The sequence below is a fragment of the Hemitrygon akajei genome, unplaced genomic scaffold (genome assembly GCF_048418815.1).
Source record: "Hemitrygon akajei unplaced genomic scaffold, sHemAka1.3 Scf000052, whole genome shotgun sequence".
Taxonomy (NCBI): Eukaryota; Metazoa; Chordata; class Chondrichthyes; order Myliobatiformes; family Dasyatidae; genus Hemitrygon; species Hemitrygon akajei.
Genome location: NW_027331938.1, coordinates 190,043 through 217,792, shown reverse-complemented (window position 1 = coordinate 217,792; position 27,750 = coordinate 190,043). Strand labels below are relative to the sequence as shown.

The 27,750-nt window shown below is 56.1% G+C and overlaps 1 protein-coding gene across 1 annotated transcript; it reads right to left on the bottom strand.

Moving 5' to 3' along the window:
• Positions 1–21: 21 nt before the first annotated feature.
• LOC140721193 (NACHT, LRR and PYD domains-containing protein 12-like) lies at positions 22–27,602 on the bottom strand. Its single transcript, XM_073036052.1, has 4 exons — positions 27,244–27,602; positions 3,084–3,170; positions 352–522; positions 22–196 (listed from the first exon to the last, which is right to left on the bottom strand). Exons 1-4 carry the CDS (start codon positions 27,600–27,602, stop codon positions 22–24), a joined length of 792 nt encoding a protein of 263 aa, XP_072892153.1.
• Between the last annotated feature and the right edge of the window lie 148 nt (positions 27,603–27,750).

Below are 27,750 nucleotides of genomic sequence, written 5' to 3'. Positions count from 1 at the left end.
CAATCTCCCACAGTCTGGTACTTACCGCAGTGTCTGTATTTTACACTCCGGGTTCCTCAGAGCCGCAGACACCAGTTTCACTCCTGAATCTCCCAGTTTATTATAACTCAGGTCCAGCTCCGTCAGTGATGGGTTTGTACTGAGAGCGGAGACGAGATCCTTGGCACCAGAATCTGTGAGACTGACATCCCTCAGCCTGGAGATGAGAGAGAGTGAGGGTGAAGGACACAGAGAGACAGGAGACGGTACAAATCCCCAGTGTTTATCAGTAACACAATTACTGATCACATTAATGTTCAGTGTCAGATACCCAGTGACTGTAAACACAATCTCCCACAGTCTGGTACTTACCACAGTTTCTGTATTTTACACTCCGGGTTCCTCAGAGCCGCAGACACCAGTTTCACTCCTGAATCCCCCAGTTTATTAACACTCAGGTCCAGCACCATCAGTGATGGGTTTGTACTGAGAGCGGAGGCGAAATCCTCGGCACCAGAATCTGTGAGACCGACATCCCACAGCCTGGAGATGAGAGAGAGTGAGGGTGAAGGACACAGAGAGACAGGAGACGGTACAAATCCCCAGTGTTTATCAGTAACACAATTACTGATTTTTTTCTTCAGCACGACTGCGCAAGTCGGCCAGAGAGAAGAGCGAGAAGAGTTTAAAAGGAAGACAGATTTACAGAGCGAGTGACAGAGGAGCGGGAGACAGAGTAGGAAGGTTTTGGCTCGACGGGGCTTCGGCGATAAAGGGTCGAGGCGAGGTAGGTTATCTGTTTACAATACAGACAGAGAGTATGTGTGTGAGGCTGGTTTTCTGTGCTCGGTGTCAGATGTGGGAGATCCTGGAGACTCCCAGCCTCCCGGACGGCAACATCTGCACCCGGTGTGTCGAGCTGCAGCTCCTTAGGGACCGAGTTAGGGAACTGGAGATGCAGCTCGATGACCTTCGTCTGGTCAGGGAGAGTGAGGATGTGATAGAGAGGAGTTACAGGCAGGTGGTCACACCGGGGCCACGGGAGACTGAAGAAGTGGGTCACAGTCAGGAGAGGGAAGGGCAAGAAGCAGGTACTAGAGAGTACCCCTGTGGCTATTCCCCTTGACGATAAGTACCCCTGTTCAAGTACTGGTGGAGAGGGGTGGGGACAGCTTACCTGGTGGAGGCAACAGTGGCCCTGTGGCTCCGAAGGGCAGGGAAAGGAAGAGGAAGATAGTAGTGATAGGTGACTCTGTCGTTTGAGGGCCAGATAGACGATTCTGTGGACGCAGGAAAGAAACGCGGATTGTCGTTTGCCTCCCAGGTGCCAGGGTCCGGGATGTTTCAGAACACGTCCAAGATATCCTGCAGTGGGAGGGAGAACAGCCAGAGGTCGTGGTACATATTGGTACCAGTGACATAGGTAGGAAAAGGGAAGAGGTCCTGAAAACAGAGTACAGGGAGTTAGGAAGGAAGTTGAGAAGCAGGACCGGCAAAGGTAGTAATCTCGGGATTACTGCCTGTGCCACGCGACAGTGAGTACAGGAATTGAATGAGGTGGAGGATGAATGCGTGGCTGAGGGATTGGAGCAGGAGGCAGGGATTCAGATTTCTGGATCACTGGGACCTCCTTTGGAGCAGCTGTGACCTGCACAAAAAGGACGGGTTGCACTTGAACGCCAGGGAAACCGATATCCTGGTTTGCTAAGGCGATCGGGGAGAATTTAAACTAGAATTGCTGGGAGGGGGTGTGAACTGAAATGAAATGATGGCGGAAAGGGAGGTTGGCTCACAAATAGAGAAAATTTGGAGACAGCGCGAGAGGGCGGATAGGCAGGTGATAGAGAAGGGACGCTCTTAGACCGATGGTTTGAGGTGTGTCTATTTTAATGCAAGGAGTGTTGTGAACAAAGCAGATGAGCTTAGAGCGTGGAACAGTACTCGGAGATATGATGTGGTGGCCATTACAGAGACTCGGATGGTGCAGGGACACGAATGTTTATTTCGAGTGCCAGGCTTTAGATGTTTCAGAAAGGACAGGGAGGGAGGCCACAGAGGTGGGGGCATGGCACTGTTGATCAGAGATAGTGTCACGGCTGCAGAAAAGGAGGAAGTCATGGAGGGATTGTCTACAGTCTCTGTGGGTGGAGGATAGGAACAGGAAGGGGTCAATAACTCGACTGGGTGTTTTGTATAGACCACCCAACAGTAACAGGGACATCGAGGAGCAGATAGGGAGACAGATTCTGGAAAGGAGTAACAATAACAGGGTTGTTGAAGTGGGACATTTTAATTTCCCAAATATTGATTGGCATCTCCCTAGAGTGAGGGGTTTTGACGGGGTGGAGTTTGTTAGGTGTGTTCAGGAAGGTTTCCTGACACAATATGTAGATAAACCTACAAGAGGAGAGGCTGTACTTGATCCGGTATTGGGAAATGAACCTGGTCAGGTGTCAGGTCTCTCAGTGGGAGAGCATTTTGGAGACAGTGATCACAATTCTATCTCTTTTACCATAGCATTAGAGAGGGATAGGAACAGACAAGTTAGGGAAACATTTAATTGGAGTAAGGAGAACTATGAGCCTATCAGGCTGGAACTTGTAAGCATAAATTGGAAATTGATGTCCTCAGGGAAACAGACCAAAGAAATGTAGAAAATGTTCAAGGGATATTTGTGTGGGGTTCTGCGTAGATACGTTCCAATGAGACATGGAAAGGATGGGAGGGTACAAGATCCGTGGTGCACAAAGGCCGTTGTAAATCTAGTGAAGAAGAAAAGAAGAGCTTCCAAAAGGTTCAAAAACTCAGTAATGATATGAATCTGGAAGATTATAAGGCTAGTCTGTCAGCGAGTTTGATATCAGGTCCAGCCCCGTCAGTGATGGGTTTGTACTGAGAGCGGAGACGAGATCCTCGGCACCAGAATCTGTGAGACCGACATTCTCCAGCCTGGAGATGAGAGAGAGTGAGGGTGAAGGGCACAGAGAGAAAGGAGACGGCACAAATCCCCAGTGTTTATCAGTAACACAATTACTGATCACATTAATGTTCAGGGTCAGACACCCAGTGACTGTAAACACAATCTCCCACAGTCTGGTACTTACTCCAGTTTCTGTATTTTACTCTCCGGGTTCCTCAGAGCCGCAGACACCAGTTTCACTCCTGAATTTCCCAGTTTATTATTGTTCAGTCTAAACACAAACAGATAGATTGATGAACACAGTGACTAAAACCGTGGATCTGAGGCAATTTCTCTTATGCGAATATTTCAGCAAACATTAAACCGTTTATTAATTCACTGATCGTAGTTCCCATCACTGTCAATGTCCCTGACTGCCCAGCTCCAATGAATTCACGGAATGTCAGTAATTTCGTCTGTTGGTGTGACCCTGTAGACTCCACATATTCTCTCTCATTCCCTGATGGTTAGAAAAGTGTTCCTGACGTGAGACAGTCGGAAAGGGCAGGGGTGAAGGGGAGAAAGTCAAACAGTGAAGAAGATTTGAGAATCGGGGAATGTCGACGGGACATGGAGGAAGAGACATCACCTAAGGTAAAGGATGGAAAGACACAGAAGGAAGCGGATGTGGAAGACAGATCCCACAAGGGGAAGGGAGATGTGGAAGAGAGATCCCACAGGAGGAAAGGGGATGGGGGAGAGAGATCCCACAGAAGGAAGTGGATGTGCAAGAGAGATCCCACAAGGGGAAGGGAGATGTGGAAGAGAGATCCCACAGGAGGAAGGGGGATGGGGAAGAGGGATCCCACAAGAGGAAGGGGGATGGGGAAGAGGGATCCCACAAGAGGAAGGGGGATGGGGGAGAGAGATCCCAAAGGAGGAAGGGGGATGGGGGAGAGAGATACCACAGGAGGAAGGGGGATGGGGGAAAGAGCTCCGACAGGAGGAAGGGGGATGGGTGGAGGGATCCCACAGGAGGAAGGGGGAGAGAGATCCCACAGGAGGAAGGGGCATGGGGGGGAGAGCTCCCACAGGAGGAAGGGGGATGGGGGAGAGAGATACCACAGGAGGAAGGGGGATGGGGGAGAGAGCTCCGACAGGAGGAAGGGGGATGGGTGGAGGGATCCCACAGGAGGAAGGGGGAGAGAGATCCCACAGAAGGAAGGGGGATGGGGGAGAGAGATCCCACAGGAGGAAGGGGGAGAGAGATCCCACAGGAGGAAGGGGGATGGGGGATAGAGATCACACAGGAGGAAGGGGGATGGGGGAGAGCTCCCGCAAGAGGAAGGGGGATGGGGGAGAGAGATCCCGCAGGAGGAAGGTGGATGGGGGAAAGAGATCCCAAAGGAGGAAGGGGGATGGGGGAGAGCTCCCGCAAGAGGAAGGGGGATGGGGGAGAGAGATCCCACAGGAGGAAGGGGGATGGGGGAGAGAGATCCCACAGGAGGAAGGGGGATGGGGGAGAGAGATCCCACAGGAGGAAGGGGGATGGGGGAGAGAGATCCCACAGGAGGAAGGGGGAGAGAGATCCCACAGGAGGAAGGGGGATGGGGGATAGAGATCACACAGGAGGAAGGGGGATGGGGGAGAGAGATCCCAAAGGAGGAAGGGGGATGGGGGGGTGAGCTCCCGCAAGAGGAAGGGGGATGGGGGAGAGAGATCCCACAGGAGGAAGGGGGAGAGAGATCCCACAGGAGGAAGGGGGATGGGGGAGAGAGATCCCACAGGAGGAAGGGGGAGAGAGATCCCACAGGAGGAAGGGGGATGGGGGAGAGAGATCCCACAGGAGGAAGGGGGAGAGAGATCCCACAGGAGGAAGGGGGATGGGGGAGAGAGATCCCACAGAAGGAAGTGGGATGGGGAAGAGGAATCCCACAAGAGGAAGGGGGATGGGGGAGAGAAATCCCACAAGAGGAAGGGGGATGGAGGGAGAGAGATCCCACAGGAGGAAGGGGGATGGGGGAGAGAGATCCCACATGAGGAAGGGGGATGGGGGAGAGAGCTCCCACAGGAGGAAGGGGGATGGGTGGAGGGATCCCACAGGAGGAAGGGGAAGAGAGATCCCACAGGAGGAAGGGGGATGGGGGAGAGAGATCCCACAGGAGGAAGGGGGATGGGGGATAGAGATCACACAGGAGGAAGGGGGATGGGGGAGAGAGATCCCACAGGAGGAAGGGGGATGGGGGAGAGAGATCCCACAGGAGGAAGGGGGAGAGAGATCCCACAGGAGGAAGGGGGATGGGGGAGAGAGATCCCACAGAAGGAAGTGGGATGGGGAAGAGGAATCCCACAAGAGGAAGGGGGATGGGGGAGAGAAATCCCACAAGAGGAAGGGGGATGGAGGGAGAGAGATCCCACAGGAGGAAGGGGGATGGGGGAGAGAGATCCCACATGAGGAAGGGGGATGGGGGAGAGAGATCCCACAGGAGGAAGGGGGATGGGGGAGAGAGATCACACAGGAGGAAGGGGGAGAGAGATCCCACAGGAGGAAGGGGGATGGGCGAGAGAGATACCACAGGAGGAAGGGGGATGGGGGAGAGAGCTCCCACAGGAGGAAGGGGGATGGGTGGAGGGATCCCACAGGAGGAAGGGGGAGAGAGATCCCACAGGAGGAAGGGGGATGGGGGAGAGAGATCCCACAGGAGGAAGGGGGAGAGAGATCCCACAGGAGGAAGGGGGATGGGGGATAGAGATCACACAGGAGGAAGGGGGATGGGGGAGAGAGATCCCAAAGGAGGAAGGGGGATGGGGGGGAGAGCTCCCGCAAGAGGAAGGGGGATGGGGGAGAGAGATCCCACAGGAGGAAGGGGGAGAGAGATCCCACAGGAGGAAGGGGGATGGGGGAGAGAGATCCCACAGGAGGAAGGGGGAGAGAGATCCCACAGGAGGAAGCGGTATGGGGGAGAGAGATCCCACAGGAGGAAGGGGGAGAGAGATCCCACAGGAGGAAGGGGTATGGGGGAGAGAGATTCCACAGGAGGAAGGGGGATGGGGGAGAGAGCTCCCGCAAGAGGAAGGGGGATGGGGGAGAGAGATCCCACAGGAGGAAGGGGGATGGGGGAGAGAGATCCCACAGGAGGAAGGGGGATGGGGGAGAGAGATCCCACAGGAGGAAGGGGGATGGGGGAGAGAGCTCCCGCAAGAGGAAGGGGGATGGGGGAGAGAGATCCCACAGGACGAAGGGGGATGGGGAAGAGAGACCCCACAGGAAGAAGGGCAATGTGGAAGAGAGATCCCGCAGGAGGAAGGGGGATGGGGGAGAGAGCTCCCACAGGAGGAGGGGGATGGGGAAGAGAGACCCCACAGGAAGAAGGGCAATGTGGAAAAGAGATCCCGCAAGAGGAAGGGGGATGGGGAAGAGAGATCCCACAGGAGGAAGGAACATGGGGAAAAGAGCTCCCACAGGAGGAAGGGGGATGGGGGAGAGAGATCCCACAGGACGAAGGGGGATGTGGGAGAGAGCTCCCACAGGAGGAGGGTGGATGGGGGAGAGAGCTCCCACAGGAGGAAAGGATCGCGGGGAGAGCTCCCGCAAGAGGAAGGGGGATGGGGGAGAGAGATCCCACAGGAGGAAGGTGGATGGGGGAGAGAGATCCCACAGGAGGAAAGGATCGCGGGGAGAGCTCCCGCTAGAGGAAGGGGGATGGGTGAGAGGGATCCCACAGGATTAATGGATGGGTGGGAGAGCTCCCGCAAGAGGAAGGGGAATGGGGGAGAGGGATCCCACAGGAGGAAGGGGGGTGGGGGAGAGAGATCCCACAGGAGGAAGGGGGGTGGGGGAGAGAGATCCCACAGGAGGAAGGGGGATGGGGGAGAGAGATCCCACAGGAGGAAGGGGGATGGGGGGAGAGAGATCCCACAGGAGGAAGGTGGGTGGGGGGGGAGAGCTCCCGCAGGAGGAAGGGGGATGGGGGAGAGAGATCCCACAGGAGGAAGGGGGGTGGGGGAGAGAGATCCCACAGGAGGAAGGGGGGTGGGGGAGAGAGATCCCACAGGAGGAAGGGGGATGGGGGAGAGAGATCCCACAGGAGGAAGGGGGATGGGGGAGAGAGATCCCACAGGAGGAAGGGGGAAGGGGGAGAGAGATCCCACAGGAGGAAGGGGGGTGGGGGAGAGAGATCCCGCAGGAGTAAGGGGGATGGGGGAGAGTGATCCCGCAGGAGGAAGGGGGATGGGGGAGAGTGATCCCGCAGGGGGAAGGGGGATGGGGGAGAGAGATCACACAGTAGGAAGGGGGATGGGGGAGAGAGCTCCCGCAGGAGTAAGGGGGATGGGGGAGAGTGATCCCGCAGGAGGAAGGGGGATGTGGGAGAGTGATCCCGCAGGAGTAAGGGGGATGGGGGAGAGTGATCCCGCAGGAGGAAGGGGGATGGGGGAGAGTGATCCCGCAGGAGGAAGGGGGATGGGGGAGAGTGATCCCGCAGGGGGAAGGGGGATGGGGGAGAGAGATCACACAGTAGGAAGGGGGATGGGAAAGAGAGATCCCGCAGGAGTAAGGGGGATGGGGGAGAGTGATCCCGCAGGAGGAAGGGGGATGGGGGAGAGTGATCCCGCAGGGGGAAGGGGGATGGGGGAGAGAGATCACACAGTAGGAAGGGGGATGGGGGAGAGAGCTCCCGCAGGAGGAAGGGGGATGGGGGAGAGAGATCACACAGTATGAAGGGGGATGGGGGAGAGAGAACCCACAGGAGGAAGTGGGATCGGGGAGAGTGATCACACAGTATGAAGGGGGATGGGGGAGAGAGCTCCCACAGGAGGAAGGGGGATGTGGCAGAGAGCTCCCACAGGAGGAAGGGGGATGGGTAAGAGAGATCCCGCGAGGAAGGGGGACGGGGTGGAGAGCTCCCACAGTAGGAAGGGGGATGGGAGAGAGATATCACACTGTAGGAAGGGGGATGGGGGAGAGAGATCACACAGGAGGAAGGGGGATGGGGGAGAGAGATCACACAGGAGGAAGGGGGATGGGGGAGAGAGCTCCCGCAAGAGGAAGGGGGATGGGGGAGAGAGATCCCACAGGAGGAAGTGGTAGGGGGAGAGGGATCACACAAGAGGAAGGGGGATGGGGGAGAGAGATCGCACAAGAGGAATGGGGATGGGGGAGAGAGATCCCACAGGAGGAAGTGGGATGGGGGAGAGAGCCCCCACAGGAGGAAGGGGGATGGTGGAGAGAGATACCGCAAGAGGAAGGGGGATGGGGGAGAGGGATCCCACAGGAGGAAGGTGGGTGGGGGGGAGAGCTCCCGCAGGAGGAAATGTGATGGGGGAGAGGGATCCCACGGGAGGAAGAGGGGTGTGGGGGAGAGCTCCTGCAGGAGGAAGGGGGATGGTGGAGAGAGATCCTACAGGAGGAAGGGGGATGGGGGAGAGAGATCCCGCAGGAGGAAGGGGGATGGGAAAGAGAGATCCCGCAGGAGTAAGGGGGATGGGGGAGAGTGATCCCGCAGGAGGAAGGGGGATGGGGGAGAGTGATCCCGCAGGGGGAAGGGGGATGGGGGAGAGAGATCACACAGTAGGAAGGGGGATGGGGGAGAGAGCTCCCGCAGGAGGAAGGGGGATGGGGGAGAGTGATCCCGCATGGGAAGGGGGATGGGGGAGGGAGCTCCCGCAGCAGGAAGGGGGATGTGGCAGAGAGCTCCCACAGGAGGAAGGGGGATGGGTAAGAGAGATCCCGCAAGAGGAAGGGGGACGGGGTGGAGAGCTCCCACAAGAGGAAGGGGGACGGGTGAGAGATATCACACAGTAGGAAGGGGGATGGGAGAGAGATATCACACTGTAGGAAGGGGGATGGGGGAGAGAGATCACACAGGAGGAAGGGGGATGGGGGAGAGAGATCTCTCAGGAGGAAGGGGGATGGGGGAGAGAGCTCCCGCAAGAGGAAGGGGGATGGGGGAGAAAGATCGCACAAGAGGAATGGGGATGGGGGAGAGAGATCCCACAGGAGGAAGTGGTAGGGGGAGAGGGATCACACAAGAGGAACGGGGATGGGGGAGAGAGATCGCACAAGAGGAATGGGGATGGGGGAGAGAGATCCCACAGGAGGAATTGGGATGGGGGAGAGAGCCCCCACAGGAGGAAGGGGGATGGGGGAGAGGGATCCTGCAGGGGGAAGTGGGATGGGGGAGAGAGCTCCCGCAGGAGGACGCGGGATGGGGAAGATAGATCCCGCAGGAGGAAGGGGGATGGGGGAGAGAGATCCCACAGGAGGATGGGGGAGAGAGATCACACAGGTGGAAGGGGGACAGGGGTGAGATATCACACAGTAGGAAGGAGGATGGGGGAGAGAGCTCCCGCAGGAGGAAGGGGGATGGGAGAGAGTGATCCCGCAGGGGAAGGGGGATGGGAGAGAGAGATCCCACAGGAGGAAGGGAGATGGGGAAGAGAGCTCCCACAGGAGGAAGGGGGATGGGGGAGAGAGATCCCACAGGAGGAAGGGGGATGGGGGAGAGAGATCCTGCAGGGGGAAGTGGGATGGGGGAGAGAGCTCCCGCAAGAGGAAGGGGGACGGGGGAGAGAGATCACACAAGAGGAAGGGGGATCGGCGAGAGAGATCGCACAAGAGGAAGGGGGATGGGGAAGAGATATCCCACTGGAGGAAGGGGAATGGGGAAGAGAGATACCACAGGAGGAAGGGCAATGTGGTAGAGAGATCCCGCAGGAGGAAGGGGGATGGGGGAGAGAGCTCCCACAGGAGGAGGGGGGATGGGGAAGAGAGATCCCACAGGAGGAAGGGAGATGGGGAAGAGAGCTCCCACAGGAGGAAGGGGGATGGGGGAGAGGGATCGCACAGGAGGAATGGGGATGGGGGAGAGAGATCCGACAGGAGGAAGGGGGATGGAGGAGAGGAATCCCACAGGAGGAAGGGGGATGGGGGAGAGAGATACCACAGGAGGAAGGGGGATGGGGCAGAGAGGTCCCACAGGATGAAGGGGGATTGGGGAGAGAGATCCCAAAGGAGGAAGGGGGATGGGGGGGAGAGCTCCCGCAAGAGGAAGGGGGATGGGGGAGAGATCCCACAGGAGGAAGGGGGATGGGGGAGAAAGAACCCACAGGAGGAAGGGGGAGAGAGATCCCACAGGAGGAAGGGGGAGAGAGATCCCACAGGAGGAAGGGGGATGGGTAAGAGAGATCCCACAGGAGGAAGGGGGATGTGGGAGAGAGATCCCACATAAGGAAGGGGGAGAGAGATCCCACAGGAGGAAGGGGTGTGGGGGAGAGAGATCCCAAAGGAAGAAGGGGGATGGGGGAGAGAGATCCCACAGGAAGAAGGGGGAGAGAGATCCCACAGGAGGAAGGGGGATGGGGGAGAGAGAACCCACAGGAGGAAGGGGGAGAGAGATCCCACAGGAGGAAGGGGGAGAGAGATCCCACAGGAGGAAGGGGGATGGGGGAGAGAGATCCCACAGGAGGAAGGGCGATGGGGGAGACAGAACCCACAGGAGGAAGGGGGAGGGAGATCCCACAGGAGGAAGGGGGGTGGGGGAGAGAGATCCCAAAGGAGGAAGGGGGATGGGGGAGAGAGATCCCACAGGAGGAAGGGGGATGGGGGAGAGAGTACCCACAGGAGGAAGGGGGAGAGAGATCCCACAGGAGGAAGGGGGAGAGAGATCCCACAGGAGGAAGGGGGATGGGGGAGAAAGAACCCACAGGAGGAAGGGGGAGAGGGATCCCACAGGAGGAAGGGGGATGGGGGAGAGGGATCCCACAGGAGGAAGGGGTGTGGGGGGAGAGCTCCCGCAGGAGGAAGCGGGATGGGGGAGAGGGATCCCACAGGAGGAAGGGGGGTGGGGGAGAGAGATCCTGCAGGAGGAAGGGGGATGGCGGAGAGAGATCCCACAGGAGGAAGGGGGATGGTGGAGAGAGATCCCGCAGGAGGAAGGGGGATGGGGAGAGAGATCCCACAGGAGGAAGGGGGATGGGGGAGTGAGATCCCACAGGAGGACGGGGGATGGGGGAGAGAGATCACACAGGAGGAAGGGGGAGAGAGATCCCTCAGGAGGAAGGGGGAGTGAGATCCCGCAGGAGGAAGGGGGAGAGAGATCCCACAGGAGGAAGGGGGATGGGGGAGAGAGATCCCACAGGAGGAAGGGCGATGGGGGAGACAGAACCCACAGGAGGAAGGGGGAGGGAGATCCCACAGGAGGAAGGGGGGTGGGGGAGAGAGATCCCAAAGGAGGAAGGGGGATGGGGGAGAGAGATCCCACAGGAGGAAGGGGGAGAGAGATCCCACAGGAGGAAGGGGGATGGGGGAGAGAGAACCCACAGGAGGAAGGGGGAGAGAGATCCCACAGGAGGAAGGGGGAGAGAGATCCCACAGGAGGAAGGGGGATGGGGGAGAGAGAACCCACAAGAGGAAGGGGGAGAGGGATCCCACAGGAGGAAGGGGGATGGGGGAGAGAGATCCCGCAGGAGGAAGGCGGATGGGGGAGAGGGATCCCACAGGAGGAAGGGGGGTGCGGGGAGAGCTCCAGCAGGAGGAAGCGGGATGGGGGAGAGGGATCGCACAGGAGGAAGGGGGGTGGGGGAGAGAGATCCTGCAGGAGGAAGGGGGATGGCGGAGAGAGATCCCACAGGAGGAAGGGGGATGGTGGAGAGAGATCCCGCAGGAGGAAGGGGGATGGGGGAGAGGGATCCCACAGGAGGAAGGGGGGTGGGGGGAGAGCTCCCGCAGGAGGAAGCGGGATGGGGGAGAGGGATCCCACCGGAGGAAGGGGGGTGGGGGAGAGAAATCCTGCAGGAGGAAGGGGGATGGCGGAGAGAGATCACACAGGAGGAAGGGGGAGAGAGATCCCTCAGGAGGAAGGGGGAGTGAGATCCCGCAGGAGGAAGGGGGAGAGAGATCCCACAGGAGGAAGGGCGATGGGGGAGACAGAACCCACAGGAGGAAGGGGGAGGGAGATCCCACAGGAGGAAGGGGGGTGGGGGAGAGAGATCCCAAAGGAGGAAGGGGGATGGGGGAGAGAGATCCCACAGGAGGAAGGGGGAGAGAGATCCCACAGGAGGAAGGGGGATGGGGGAGAGAGAACCCACAGGAGGAAGGGGGAGAGAGATCCCACAGGAGGAAGGGGGAGAGAGATCCCACAGGAGGAAGGGGGATGGGGGAGAGAGAACCCACAGGAGGAAGGGGGAGAGGGATCCCACAGGAGGAAGGGGGATGGGGGAGAGAGATCCCGCAGGAGGAAGGGGGATGGGGGAGAGGGATCCCACAGGAGGAAGGGGGGTGGGGGGAGAGCTCCCGCAGGAGGAAGCGGGATGGGGGAGAGGGATCCCACAGGAGGAAGGGGGGTGGGGGAGAGAGATCCTGCAGGAGGAAGGGGGATGGCGGAGAGAGATCCCACAGGAGGAAGGGGGATGGTGTAGAGAGATCCCGCAGGAGGAAGGGGGATGGGGAGAGAGATCCCACAGGAGGAAGGGGGATGGGGGAGTGAGATCCCACAGGAGGACGGGGGATGGGGGAGAGAGATCACACAGTAGGAAGGGGGAGAGAGATCCCACAGGAGGAAGGGGGAGAGAGATCCCGCAGGAGAAAGGGGGATTGGGAAGAGAGATCCCACAGGAGGAAGGGGGATGTGGGATAGAGATGACACAGGAGGAAGGGGGATGGGGGAGAGAGATCCCAAAGGAGGAAGGGGGATGGGGGGGGAGTTCTTCCGCAAGAGGAAGGGGGATGGGGGAGAGAGATCCTACAGGAGGAAGGGGGATGCGGGATAGAGATCCTACAGGAGGAAGGGGGATGGGGGATAGAGATCCTACAGGAGGAAGGGGGATGGGGGATAGAGATCACACAGGAGGAAGGGGGATGGGGGAGAGAGATCCCACTGGAGGAAGGGGGATGGGGGAGAGAGATCCTACAGGAGGAAGGGGGATGGGGGATAGAGATCACACATGAGGAAGGGGGATGGGGGAGAGAGATCCCACTGGAGGAAGGGGGATGGGGGAGAGAGATCCCAAAGGAGGAAGGGGGATGGGGGAGAGAGATCCCACAGGAGGAATGGGGATGGGGGAGAGGAATCCCACAGGAGGAAGGGGGGTGGGGGGAGAGCTCCCACAGGAGGAAGGGTGATGGGGGAGAGAGATACCACAGGAGGAAGGGGGATGGGGCAGAGAGATCCCACAGTATGAAGGGGGATGGGGGAGAGAGATCCCAAAGGAGGAAGGGGGATAGGGGGGGAGAGATCCTGCAGGAGGAAATGGAATGGGGGGGAGATCTCCCACAGGAGGAAGGGGGATGGGGGAGAGAGATCCCGCAAGAGGAAGGGGGATGGGGGAGAGAGATCCCACAGGAGGAAGGGGGATGGGGGAGAGATCCCACAGGAGGAAGGGGGATAGGGGGGGAGAGATCCTGCAGGAGGAAATGGAATGGGGGGGAGATCTCCCACAGGAGGAAGGGGGATGGGGGAGAGAGATCCCGCAGGAGGAAGGGGGATGGGGGAGAGGGATCCCACAGGAGGAAGGGGGTGGGGGGAGAGCTCCCGCAGGAGGAAGCGGGATGGGGGAGAGGAATCCCACAGGAGGAAGGGGGGTGGGGGAGAGTGATCCTGCAGGAGGAAGGGGGATGGCGGAGAGAGATCCCACAGGAGGAAGGGGGATGGTGGAGAGAGATCCCGCAGGAGGAAGGGGGATGGGGAGAGAGATCCCACAGGAGGAAGGGGGATGGGGGAGTGAGATCCCACAGGAGGACGGGGGATGGGGGAGAGAGATCACACAGTAGGAAGGGGGAGAGAGATCCCACAGGAGGAAGGGGGAGAGAGATCCCGCAGGAGAAAGGGGGATTGGGAAGAGAGATCCCACAGGAGGAAGGGGGATGTGGGATAGAGATGCCACAGGAGGAAGGGGGATGGGGGAGAGAGATCCCAAAGGAGGAAGGGGGATGGGGGGGGAGAGCTCCCGCAAGAGGACGGGGGATGGGGGAGAGAGATCCCACAGGAGGAAGGGGGATGGGGGAGAGAGATCCCGCAGGAGGAAGGGGGATGGGGGAGAGAGATCCCACAGGAGGAAGGGGGATGGGGGAGAGAGATCCCAAAGGAGGAAGGGGGATGGGGGGGGAGAGATCCCAAAGGAGGAAGGGGGATGGGGGAGAGAGATCCCAAAGGAGGAAGGGGGATGGGGGGGGAGAGATCCCAAAGGAGAAGGGGGATGGGGGAGAGAGTTCCCAAAGGAGGAAGGGGGATGGGGGGGGAGTTCTCCCGCAAGAGGAAGGGGGATGGGGGAGAGAGATCCCACAGGAGGAAGGGGGATGGGGGATAGAGATCTCACAGGAGGAAGGGGGATGGGGTAGAGAGATCCCAAAGGAGGAAGGGGGATGGGGGAGAGAGATCCCAAAGGAGGAAGGGGGATGGGGGGGGAGAGATCCCAAAGGAGAAGGGGGATGGGGGAGAGAGTTCCCAAAGGAGGAAGGGGGATGGGGGGGGAGTTCTCCCGCAAGAGGAAGGGGGATGGGGGAGAGAGATCCCACAGGAGGAAGGGGGATGGGGGATAGAGATCTCACAGGAGGAAGGGGGATGGGGTAGAGAGATCCCAAAGGAGGAAGGGGGATGGGGGAGAGAGATCCCAAAGGAGGAAGGGGGATGGGGGGGGAGTTCTCCCGCAAGAGGAAGGGGGATGGGGGAGAGAGATCCCACAGGAGGAAGGTGGATGGGGGATAGAGATCTCACAGGAGGAAGGGGGATGGGGTAGAGAGATCCCACAGGAGGAAGGGGGATGGGGGAGAGAGATACCACAGGAGGAAGGGGGATGGGGGAGAGAGATCCCAAAGGAGGAAGGGGGATGGGGGAGAGAGATCCCAAAGGAGGAAGGGGGATGGGGGGGAGTTCTCCCGCAAGAGGAAGGGGGATGGGGGAGAGAGATCCCACAGGAGGAAGGGGGATGGGGGATAGAGATCTCACAGGAGGAAGGGGGATGGGGTAGAGAGATCCCACAGGAGGAAGGGGGATGGGGGAGAGAGATACCACAGGAGGAAGGGGGATGGGGGTGAGAGATCCCACAGGAGGAATGGGGATGGGGGAGAGGAATCCCACAGGAGGAAGGGGGGTGGGGGGAGAGCTCCCACAGGAGGAAGGGTGATGGGGGAGAGAGATACCACAGGAGGAAGGGGGATGGGGCAGAGAGATCCCACAGGATGAAGGGGGATGGGGGAGAGAGATCCCAAAGGAGGAAGGGGGATGGGGGGGAGAGCTCCCGCAAGAGGAAGGGGGATGGGGGAGAGCTCCCGCAGGAGGAAGGGGGATGTGGGAGAGAGATCCCACAGGAGGAAGGGGGATGGGGGAGAGAGATCCTGCAGGAGGAAATGGAATGGGGGGGAGATCTCCCACAGGAGGAAGGGGGATGGGGGAGAGAGATCCCGCAGGAGGAAGGGGGATGGGGGAGAGGGATCCCACAGGAGGAAGGGGGGTGGGGGGAGAGCTCCCGCAGGAGGAAGCGGGATGGGGGAGAGAGATCCCACAGGGGGAAGGGGGATGGGGGAGAGGGATCCCACAGGAGGAAGGGGGATGGGGGAGAGGGATCCCACAGGAGGAAGGGGGGTGGGGGAGAGAGATCCTGCAGGAGGAAGGGGGATGGCGGAGAGAGATCCCACAGGAGGAAGGGGGATGGTGGAGAGAGATCCCGCAGGAGGAAGGGGGATGGGGAGAGAGATCCCACAGGAGGAAGGGGGATGGGGGAGTGAGATCCCACAGGAGGACGGGGGATGGGGGAGAGAGATCACACAGGAGGAAGGGTGAGAGAGATCCCACAGGAGGAAGGGGGAGAGAGATCCCACAGGAGGAAGGGGGAGAGAGATCCCGCAGGAGAAAGTGGGATTGGGAAGAGAGATCCCACAGGAGGAAGGGGGAGAGAGATCCCACAAGAGGAAGGGGGAGAGAGATCCCGCAGGAGAAAGGGGGATTGGGAAGAGAGATCCCACAGGAGGAAGGGGGATGTGGGATAGAGATGACACAGGAGGAAGGGGGGTGGGGTAGAGAGATCCCACAGGAGGAAGGGGGATGGGGGGGAGAGCTCCCGCAAGAGGAACGGGGATGGGGGAGAGAGATCCCACAGGGGGAAGGGGGGTGGGGGGGAGAGCTCCCGCAAGAGGAAGGGGGATGGGGGAGAGAGATCCCACAGGAGGAATGGGGATGGGGGAGAGGAATCCCACAGGAGGAAGGGGGGTGGGGGGAGAGCTCCCACAGGAGGAAGGGTGATGGGGGAGAGAGATACCACAGGAGGAAGGGGGATGGGGCAGAGAGATCCCACAGGATGAAGGGGGATGGGGGAGAGAGATCCCAAAGGAGGAAGGGGGATGGGGGGGAGAGCTCCCGCAAGAGGAAGGGGGATGGGGGAGAGATCCCACAGGAGGAAGGGGGATGGGGGGGAGATCTCCCACAGGAGGAAAGGGGACGGAGGAGAGCTCCCGCAGGAGGAAGGGGGATGGGGGAGAGAGATCCTGCAGGAGGAAATGGAATGGGGGGGAGATCTCCCACAGGAGGAAGGGGGATGGGGGAGAGAGATCCCGCAGGAGGAAGGGGGATGGGGGAGAGGGATCCCACAGGAGGAAGGGGGGTGGTGGGAGAGCTCCCGCAGGAGGAAGCGGGATGGGGGAGAGGGATCCCACAGGAGGAAGGGGGGTGGGGGAGAGAGATCCTGCAGGAGGAAGGGGGATGGCGGAGAGAGATCCCACAGGAGGAAGGGGGATGGTGGAGAGAGATCCCGCAGGAGGAAGGGGGATGGGGAGAGAGATCCCACAGGAGGAAGGGGGATGGGGGAGTGAGATCCCACAGGAGGACGGGGGATGGGGGAGAGAGATCACACAGGAGGAAGGGGGAGAGAGATCCCACAGGAGGAAGGGGGAGAGAGATCCCACAGGAGGAAGGGGGAGAGAGATCCCGCAGGAGAAAGGGGGATTGGGAAGGGAGATCCCACAGGAGAAAGGGGGAGAGAGATCCCACAGGAGGAAGGGGGAGAGAGATCCCGCAGGAGAAAGGGGGATTGGGAAGAGAGATCCCACAGGAGGAAGGGGGATGTGGGATAGAGATGACACAGGAGGAAGGGGGGTGGGGGAGAGAGATCCCACAGGAGGAAGGGGGATGGGGGAGAGAGATCCCAAAGGAGGAATGGGGATGGGGGGGGAGTTCTCCCGCAAGAGGAAGGGGGATGGGGGAGAGAGATCCCACAGGAGGAAGGGGGATGGGGGATAGAGATCACACAGGAGGAAGGGGGTGGGGGAGAGAGCTCCCGCAAGAGGAAGGGGTATGGGGGAGAGAGATACCACAGGAGGAAGGGGGATGGGGCAGAGAGATCCCACAGGATGAAGGGGGATGGGGGAGAGAGATCCCAAAGGAGGAAGGGGGATGGGGGGGAGAGCTCCCGCAAGAGGAAGGGGGATGGGGGAGAGAGATCCCACAGGAGGAAGGGGGATGGGGGAGAGATCCCACAGGAGGAAGGGGGATAGGGGGGGAGATATCCCACAGGAGGAAAGGGGACGGAGGAGAGCTCCCGCAGGAGGAAGGGGGATGTGGGAGAGAGATCCCACAGGAGGAAGGGGGATGGGGGAGAGAGATCCTGCAGGAGGAAATGGAATGGGGGGGAGATCTCCCACAGGAGGAAGGGGGATGGGGGGGAGATCTCCCACAGGATGAAGGGGGGTGGGGAAGAGAGATCCAACAGAAGGAAGTGGGATGGGGAAGAGAGATCCCACAGGAGGAAGGGGGATGGGGAAGAGAGATCCCACGGGAGGAAGGGCGATGGAGGAGAGATGTCCCACAGGAGGAAGGGGAATGTGGAAGAGAGGTCCCATGGGAGGAAGGGGGATGGGGAAGAGAGATCCCACAGGAGGAATGGGGATGGGGGAGAGAGATCCCACGGGAGGAAGGGGAATGTGGAAGAGAGATCCCACGGGAGGAAGGGGGATAGGGTAGAGAGATCCCACAGACGCAAGGGGGTTGGGGAAGAGAGATCCCAAAGGAGGAATGGGGATGGGGGGGGGAGTTCTCCCGCAAGAGGAAGGGGGATGGGGGAGAGAGATCCCACAGGAGGAAGGGGGATGGGGGATAGAGATCACACAGGAGGAAGGGGGTGGGGGAGAGAGCTCCCGCAAGAGGAAGGGGTATGGGGGAGAGAGATACCACAGGAGGAAGGGGGATGGGGCAGAGAGATCCCACAGGATGAAGGGGGATGGGGGAGAGAGATCCCAAAGGAGGAAGGGGGATGGGGGGGAGAGCTCCCGCAAGAGGAAGGGGGATGGGGGAGAGAGATCCCACAGGAGGAAGGGGGATGGGGGAGAGATCCCACAGGAGGAAGGGGGATAGGGGGGGAGATATCCCACAGGAGGAAAGGGGACGGAGGAGAGCTCCCGCAGGAGGAAGGGGGATGTGGGAGAGAGATCCCACAGGAGGAAGGGGGATGGGGGAGAGAGATCCTGCAGGAGGAAATGGAATGGGGGGGAGATCTCCCACAGGAGGAAGGGGGATGGGGGGGAGATCTCCCACAGGATGAAGGGGGGTGGGGAAGAGAGATCCAACAGAAGGAAGTGGGATGGGGAAGAGAGATCCCACAGGAGGAAGGGGGATGGGGAAGAGAGATCCCACGGGAGGAAGGGCGATGGAGGAGAGATGTCCCACAGGAGGAAGGGGAATGTGGAAGAGAGGTCCCATGGGAGGAAGGGGGATGGGGAAGAGAGATCCCACAGGAGGAATGGGGATGGGGGAGAGAGATCCCACGGGAGGAAGGGGAATGTGGAAGAGAGATCCCACGGGAGGAAGGGGGATAGGGTAGAGAGATCCCACAGACGCAAGGGGGTTGGGGAAGAGAGATCGCACAGAAGGAAGGGCGATGGTGGAGAGAGATCCCACAGGAGGAAGGGGGATGTGGGAGAGAGATCCAGCAGCAGGAAAGGGGATGGGGGAGGGGGATCCCGCAGTAGGAAGGGGGATAGGGGAGAGAGATCCAGCAGCAGGAAAGGGGAGTGGGAACAGAGAGCCCAGAGGATGAATGGGGGATGGGAAAGTGAGATCCCACAGGAGGATTGCTGCCCGTGCCACGTGCTAGTGAGGCTAGAAATCATGCAGCTAAATACGTGGCTGAGGGGATGGTGCATGAGGGAGGGGTTCATGTTTCTGGACAATTGGGCTTTCTTCCAGGGGAGGTGGGACCAGTTCGAATTGGGCAGTTTGCACCTGAACTGGAGGGGGACTAACATCCTTGCCGGTAGGTTAGCAAGTTCTGCTCCGGGGGTTTTAAACAAGGTTGCAGGGGGAGGGGGTAGAGTGTTAGAGCAGATAGTGATGTGGAGGAGGATAAGGGTCATGCGAGGACTGCCTGTATAGACAGATATCAATGGTTTGTACGTGATAGAAATGTTCTCAGGTGCATCTATTTCAATGCAAGGAGTATTGTAGGTAAGGCAGATGAGTTTTGGGCACATGATGATTTCGACATTATTGCATTTATTAAGACTTGGTTTGCAGGAGGGACAGGACTGGCAGCTTCATGTTCCGAGGTTACGTTGTTTCAGACGTGATAGAGGGGGAGGGATGAAAGGGGGAGGAGTGGCATTACTAGTCAGGGAGAATCTCACAGCTGTGCGTAGACGGGACTGCCCGGAGGTCTCATCTACAGAGGCCGTATGGGTGGAGCTGAGGAACGGGAAAGGAGTGACCACACGAATAGGATATTATTATATGCGGCCCAATAGTCAGAGAGAATTGGAGGAGCAAATCTGTACAGAGTTAGCACACCAATGTAAGAAACAGAAAGTTGTAATCGTAGGGGATTTTAACTTCCAACATATTGACCTGGACTCCCACTCTGCGAAAGGGTTAGATGGCGTGGAGTTTGTCAAATGTGTTCAGGAAAGTTTTCTAAGTCAATATATTGAGGTACCAACGAGAGAGGGTGCAGTACCTGATCTCCTATTAGGGAATCAGACAGGTCAGGGGACAGAAGTATGTGTTAGCGAACGTTTTGGGTCCAGTGACCATAATGTCATTAGTTTCAAGATAATTATGGGTAAGGATAGGACTGGTCCACCAGTTAAGGTTCTGAATTGGAGAAGGGCCAGTTTTGTGGAAATGAGAGAGGATCTGGGAAGAGTGGATTGGGATAAGTTGTTTTCTGGCAATGATGCATTCAGTAAGTGGAGTTACTGAACTGCGCTTACATCCGGAGTTTGCATGTTCCTGCCAGGATTAAAGGCAAAGTTAACAGGGATAGGGAACCTTGTTGTTCAAGGGATATTGGCGATCTGGTTAAGTAGGTGTTTAGCAGGTACAGGCAACAAGGAACAAATGAGATACTTGAAGAGTATAGAGAATGTAAGGGAATACTAAAGAAGGAAATCAGGAAGGCAAAAAGAAGACATGAGGTTGTGTTGGCAGATAATGTGAAGGTAAACCCGAAGGGTTTCTACGAGTATATTAAGAGTAAAAGGATAGTAAAGGACAAAATTGGTCCCCTAGATCAGAGTGGTTGTCTATGTGGTCTATGTGTGGAGCATCACGAGATGGGGAAGATCTTAAACAGTTTTTTTGCGTCAGTGTCTACTCAGGAAACTGGAATAGCGGATATGGAATTAAAGGAAACAAACAGTAGTGTCATGGAACGCGGCTAGTGAGTGAGTGGGCCAGTGAGTGAGTGGGCCAGTGAGTGAGTGGAGATTTGAGGCTTTGACAGGTCTTTACAATGCCTCCTGAGTCAGTGATGTGCCTCTCCTGTGAGATGTGGCAGTCTTGGGGGAACTCCCCTCTCCCGCAGAGTCACATCTGCCAGAAGTGCTTGCGGCCGGGCGATCTGGAAGACCGTGTGAGGAATCTGGAGCAGCAGCTGGACGACCTACGACTCATAAGGGAGAATGAGGCAGACATAGATGAGAGCTACAGGGAGGTAGTCACACCTAGGCTGCCGGAAGCAGGTCGTTGGGTGACAGTCCGAGGGGGGAAAGCGAAGGAGAGTAGACAGGAGGTGCAGAGCACCCGTGTAGCCATTCCCCTGAATAATAATTTTACCGTCCTGGATGCTGTTGGTGAGGACGACCGACCAGGTGTGAGCCACGGTGGCAGGGCCTCTGGCACTGAGTCTGACCCTGTGGTGCAGAAGGGTGGGACGGAGAGGAGGAGAGCTGTCGTCATTGGAGACTCGATAGTCAGGGGAGCAGACAGGAGATTTTGTGGACGTGAGAAGGAAACCCGCATGGTTTGTTGCCTCCCGGGTGCCAGGGTCCGGGATGTGTCTGACCGGGTACATGACATCCTGGTACGAGAGGGAAAGCAACCAGAAGTCGTGATACATATCGGTACCAATGACATAGGCAGGAAGAGGGATAACGTCCTGAAGTGTGAGTTTTGGGAACTAGGCAGAAGGCTGAAGAACAGGACCTCAAGGGTGGCGTTCTCAGGATTGTTGCCAGTGCTACGTGATAGTGATGGTAAGAATTGGAGGAAATTGCAGTTGAATGCGTGGCTGAGGAGTTGGTGCAGGGCGCAGGGTTTTAGATTTTTGGATCATTGGGATCTCTTCTGGGGAAGGCGGGACCTGTACAGATTGGATGGGTTGCACCTGAAGTCGAGGGGGAGCAATATCCTTGCAGGTAGGTTTGCTAGCATGGTTCGGGAGGGTTTAAACTAATTTACAAGGGGGGTGGGACCCAGAGCGATAGAGCAGTGAAAGAAGTACATGGAGTAAAGCCAGATCGGACACATAGAGAGGCTTTGAGGAAAGATCAGCAGAATAAAGGGTATAAAGGCAGTAAGGTAGAAGGGCTAAAGTGCGTGTACTTCAATGCAAGAAGCATCAGGAACAAAGGTGATGAACTGAGAGTTTGGATACATACATGGAATTATGATGTAGTGGCCATTACGGAGACTTGGCTGGCACCAGGACAGGAATGGATTCTCAATATTCCTGGATTTCAGTGCTTTAAATGGGATCGAGAGGGGGAAAAGGGGAGGACGGGTGGCATTACTGGTCAGGGATACTATTACAGCTGCAGAAAGGGTGGGTAATGTAGAAGGATCCTCTTTTGAGTCAGTATGGGTGGAAGTCAGGAACTGGAAGGGAGCAGATACTCTACGGGGGTATCCTATAGGCCCCCTAGTTGCAGCAGAGATACCGAGGAGCAGATTGGGAGGCAGATTTTGGAAAGGTGCAAAAATAACAGGGTTGTTATCATGGGTGACTTTAACTTCCCTAATATTGATTGGCACTTGATTAGTTCCAAGGGTTTAGATGGGGCAGAGTTTGATAAGTGAGTCCTGGTTGGATTCCTGTCTCAGTATGTTGACAGGCCGACTAGCGGGAATGCCATACTAGATCTAGTATTAGGTAACAAAACGGGTCAGGTCACAGATCTGTCAGTGGGTGAGCATCTGGGGGTGTGTGCCCACTGCTCCCTGACCTTTAGCATTATCATGGAAAAGTATAGAATCAGAGAGGACAGGAACATTTTTAATTGGGGAAGGGCAAATTATGAGGCTATAAGACTAGAACTTGCGGGTGTGAATTGGGATGATGTTTTTGCAGGGAAATGTACTATGGACATGTGGTCGATGTTTAAGGATCTTTTGTAGGATGTTAGGGATTAATTTGTCCCGCTGAGGAAGATAAAGAATGGTAGGGTGAAGGAACCATGGGTGACAAGTGAAGTGGAAAATCTAGTCAGGTGGAAGAAGGCAGCGTACACGAGGTTTAGGAAGCAAGGATCAGATGGGTCTATTGAGGAACATGGGGTAGCAAGAAAGGAGCTTAAGAAGGGGCTGAGAAGAGCAAGAAGGGGGCATGAGAATGTCTTGGCGAGTTTGGTAAAGGAAAACCCCAAGGCATTCTTCAATTATGTGAGGAACAATAGGATGACAGGAATGATGGTAGGACCGATTAGAGATAAAAGTGGGAAGATGTGCCTGGAGGCTGTGGAAGTGAGCGAGGTCTTCAATGAATACTTCTCTTTGGTATTCACCAATGAGAGGGAACTTGATGACGATGAGGACAATATCAGTGAGGTTGATGTTCTGGAGCATGTTGATATTAAGGGAGAGGAGGTGTTGGAGTTGTTAGGACGGATAAGTCCCCGGGGCCTGCCGGAATATTCCCCAGGCTGCTCCACGAGGCAAGGGAAGAGATTGCTGAACCTCTGGCTAGGATCTTTATGTTCTTGTTGTCCACGGGAATGGTACGGGAGGATTGGAGGGAGGCGAATGCTGTCCCCTTGTTCAAAAAAGGTAGTAGGGCTCGTCCAGGTAATTATAGATCAGTGAGCCTTACGTCTGTGGTGGGAAAGCTGTTGGGAAAGATTCTTAGAGATAGGATCTATAGGCATTTAGAGTATCATGGTCTGATCAGGGACAGTCAGCATGGCTTTGTGAAGGGCAGATCGTGTCTAACAAGCCTGATAGAGTTCTTTGTGGAGGTGACCAGGCCTATAGATGAGGGTAGTGCAGTTGATGTGATCTACAAGAATTTTAGTAAGGCATTTGACAAGGTTCCACACGGTAGGCTTACTCAGAAAGTCCGAAGGCATAGGGTCCAGGGAAGTTTGGCCAGGTAGATTCAGAATTGTCTTGCCTGCAGAAGGCAGATGGTCATGGTGAAGGTAGAACATTCAGATTGGAGGGTTGTGACTAGTGGTGTCCCGCAAGGATCTGTTCTGGGACCTCTTATTTTTGTGATTTTTATTGACGACATGGATGTGGGGGTAGAAGGGTGGGTTTGCAAGTTTACAGACGACACAAAGGTTGGCGGTGTTGTAGATAGTGTAGAGGATTGTCGAAGATTGGAGAGAGACATTGAGAGGATGCAGAAGTGGGCTGAGAAGTGGCAGATGGAGTTCAACCCGGAGAAGTGTGAGGTGGTACACTTCGGAAGGACAAACTCCAAGGCAAAGTACAAAGTAAATGGCAGGATAGTTGGTAGTGTGGAGGAGCAGAGGGATCGGGGATACATGTCCACAGATCCCTGAAAGTTGCCTCACATGTAGATAGGGTAGTTAAGAAAGCTTATGGGGTGTTAGCCTTCAGAAGTCAAGGGATAGAGTTTCAGAGACGCAATGTAATGATGCAGCTCTATAAAACTCTAGTTAGGCCACACTTGGAGTACTGTGTCCAGTTCTGGTCACCTCACTATAGGAAGGATGTGGAAGCATTGGAAAGGGTACAGAGGAGATTTACCAGGATTCTGCCTGGTTTAGAGAGTATGGATTATGATCAGAGATGAAGGGAGCTAGGGCTTTACTCTTTGGAAAGAAGGAGGATGAGAGGAGACATGATAGAGGTGTACAAGATATTAAGAGGAATAGACAGAGTGGACAGCCAGTGCCTCTTCCCCAGGGCACCACTGCTCAGTACAAGAGGACATGGCTTTAAGGTAAGGGGAGGGAAGTTCAAGGGGGATATTAGAGGAAGGTTTTTCACTCAGAGAGTGGTTGGTGCGTGGAATGCACTGCCTGAGTCAGTGGTGGAGGCAGATACACTAGTGAAGTTTAAGAGACTTCTAGACAGGCATATGGAGGAATTTAAGGTGAGGGGTTATATGGCAGGCAGGGTTTGAGGGTTGGCACAACATTGTGGGCCGAAGGGCCTGTAATGTGCTGTACTATTCTGTGTTTTATGGAACATATAGAGATTAAAGAGGAGGAGGTGCTTACTGCCTTACAGCAAATAAAGGTAAATAAATCCCCTAGGCCTGACATGATATTTTCTCGGACCTTGAGAGAGACTAGTGTAGAAATTGCAGGGGTCCTGGCAGAAATATTTAAAATGTCCTTCACCACAATTGCGGTGCCGGAGGACTGGAGGGTAGCTCATGTTGTTCCGTTGTTTGAAAAAGGCTCCAAAAGTACACCAGGTAATTACAGGCCAGTGAACCTGACATCGGTATTAGGTAAATTATTGGAAGGTGTTCTGAGAGATCGGATATACAAGGATTTGGACATCCAAGGGCTGATTAAAGATAGTCAGCATGGCTTTGTTCATGGCAGATCGTGTTTAATGAATCCTGTAGTGTTTTTCGAGGAGGTTACCAAGAATGCACATGAAGGAAAGGCTGTGGATGTTGTCTACATGAACTTTAGTAAGGCTTTTGACAAGGTCCCACATGGGAGGTGAGTTCAGAAGGTTCAGACAGTAGGTATCCATGGAGAGGTTGTAGATTGGATTTGAAATTGGCTGTGTGTGAGAAGACAGAGAGTGGTAGTGGATCATTGCTTCTCAGAGTGGAGGCCTGTGACTAGTGGTGTGTCTCAGGGATCTGTGCTGGGACCATTGTTGTTTGTTGTCTATATCAATGATCTAGATGATAGTGTGATAAATTGGATCAGCAAGTTTGGAGGCGTTGTGGACAGCGAGGAGGGCTTTCAAAGCTTGCAGAGGGATCTGGACCAACTGGCAACATGGGCCAGAAAATGGCAGATGGAATTTAATGCAGACAAGTGTGAGGTGTTGCATTTGGTAAGGACAAATCAAGGTAGGACATACACAGTAAATGGTAGGGCACTGAGGAGTGCGCAGGAAGAAAGGGATCTGGGAGTTCAGATACATAATTCCCTGAAAGTGGCGTCACAGGGAGACAGGGTTGTAAAGAAGGCTTTTGGCATCCTGGCATTCATAAATCAAAGTTGAGTATAGGAGTTGGAATGTTATGGTGAGGTTGTATAAGACATTGGTGAGGCCGAATTTGGAGTATTGTGTGCAGTTCTGGTCACTGAACTATTGGACGGATATCAGTAAGACTGAAAGTGAGCGGAAAAGATCTACGAGGATGTTGCCGGCTCTTCAGGAGTTGAGTTACAAGGAAAGATTGAACAGGTTAGGACTTTATTCCTTGGAGCGCAGAAGAATGAGGGGAGATTTGATAGAAGTTTACACAATTACGAGGGTATAGACAGGGTAGATGCGAATGGGCTCTTTCCACACGGATTAGGAGAGATAAATTACAAAAGGACTTGGCTTCAGCGTAAAAGTGGAAAGGTTTAGGGGGAACGTCTTCACTCAGAGAGTTGTGAGAGTGTGGAATGAGCTGCCATCTGATGTGGAAAATGCGGACACACTCTTAAGTTTTAAGAATAAATCTGATAGATGCATGGATGGGAGAGGTCTGGAGGGTTATGGACTGGGTGCAGGTCAATGGGACTCGCGGAATAAAGCTTTGGCACAGAGCAGAAGGGCCGAATGGCTTGTTTTCTATGCTGTAGTGTTATATGATTTTGCGATTCTATGAAGGAATATGGGGAGGTCAGTTCCCACAGGAAGAAGGGGGATGGGGAAGAGAGATCCCACAGGAGGAAGGGGGATGAGGTAGAGAGATCCAATTGGAGGAAGGGAATTGGGAAGAGAGAACCTGCAGGAGGAAGGGGAATGTGGAAGTGAGATCCCACAGGAGGAAGGGGGATGGGGTAGAGAGATCCCACAGGAGGAAGGGGGATGGGGGAGAGAGATCCCACAGGAGGAAGGGGAATGGGGGAAAGAGATCCGACAGGAGGAAGGGGAATGGGGAGGAGAGATCCAACAGGAGGGAGGGGGATGGGGAAGTGAGATCCCACAGGATGAAGGGGGTTTGCGAAGAGAAATCCCATAGGCGGATGGGGGATCGGGAAAAGGGATCTGACAGGAGGAAGGGGGGATGGGAAGGGATAACACTGGAGGGAAGGGAATGGGGAAGAGAGATCCCGCAGGAAGGGGGTGGGGAAAAGACATCCCACAGGAGGATGAGGAATGGCGACGAGATCCCTAAGAATCGAACGGGGATTGGGATAAGAGGTCCCACAGGAGGATTCCAAAGGTAAACAATAATCCTACAAGACGAGAGGATGCAGAAAATTTTTGTACGCGTGTGTTGGGTCTGAACAGAGACCCAGAGGAGATGCGGCCTCGCTCTTTGTGTATCTGGTAGTGAGCAAAGTCAGACACTATCAAGGGCAGGGGAGGAGAATCTCACAATGGTATTTCTTTCCTTCTCACTGGGACAGTCTGCAGACGGTCTCTTGTCCCTCACCGGGAAGGGGGTGTGAATCTCTGACCCACCTGCTGCAGTCAGTGTCGGTCTGGGTGTCAGTAACAGTGAGAAGGAACATTGTCAATGGACGTGTCACAGGCAGCAGGAAACACGGCCATTCCTGTGATTTACTACCATTAAACCAATGGTCGTTGTTCACTGATCTGATGAAGTCTCCAACATCCCTTCACAAGGAACCACAGAACCCTCCCGTCCTTGGGGAATTACTGACTGATCCCCTGGGAATTTGTCACAATTCTTCACAATCTGATTTATCACAGTTTAACCCAAATCTCTTTACATTGAAATGACACAATAGAACAGTTTCACAGTTCAGAGTGAGAGATAAATCAAGTTACCTCAACTCCTGGCACTTGTGCAGCCCGGGTCCCAGCCGCTGGATTCCTTCACACTGAATGTGGCAGCCCTCCAGGTCGAGATGTTTTATTGTATCACAGAGTCCGATGGCATGAGACAGGACCGCGCAGTCAATCGGGGTCAGTGTCATTCTACTGAATGAAAGTGTTTTCACAGATCCCAGTGCGTCCTGAGTCAGTCCACGATTCTGAGACTCAAACAGGTAGTGCAATGTGTTCAGGAGGCTCCTTTTACCAGCTTCACTCCATGTGTTTCCACTCTGACGTTTAACCTCCTCCTTCACCCAGTCAATTACCCGGCAGGTTGTTTCATGAGGAAATGGGCCCAGAATCTCCACCATGCCCCGAGCTGTCATTGGGGAGGAGAGACCAGCAACAAAACGGAGAAATACCTCAAATCGCCCATCTGTCGTGCTGTGGACATCAGTGAGGAATTTCAGGATATCCCCAGGATGTGGATTCAGGAATTGTGCGACTGCAGCTACAAAC

Bases quoted from the DNA above. Each gene is read 5' to 3' on its own strand.
- LOC140721193 (XM_073036052.1), bottom strand. From the start codon at position 27,602: ATGGTGGAGATTCTGGGCCCATTTCCTCATGAAACAACCTGCCGGGTA. The intron at 523-3,083 runs GTAAGTACCAGA...TCTCATCTCCAG, and splicing joins AGTAAAATACAGAAACTGGA to GCTGTGGGATGTCGGTCTCA. The intron at 197-351 runs GTAAGTACCAGA...TCTCATCTCCAG, and splicing joins TGTAAAATACAGAAACTGTG to GCTGAGGGATGTCAGTCTCA.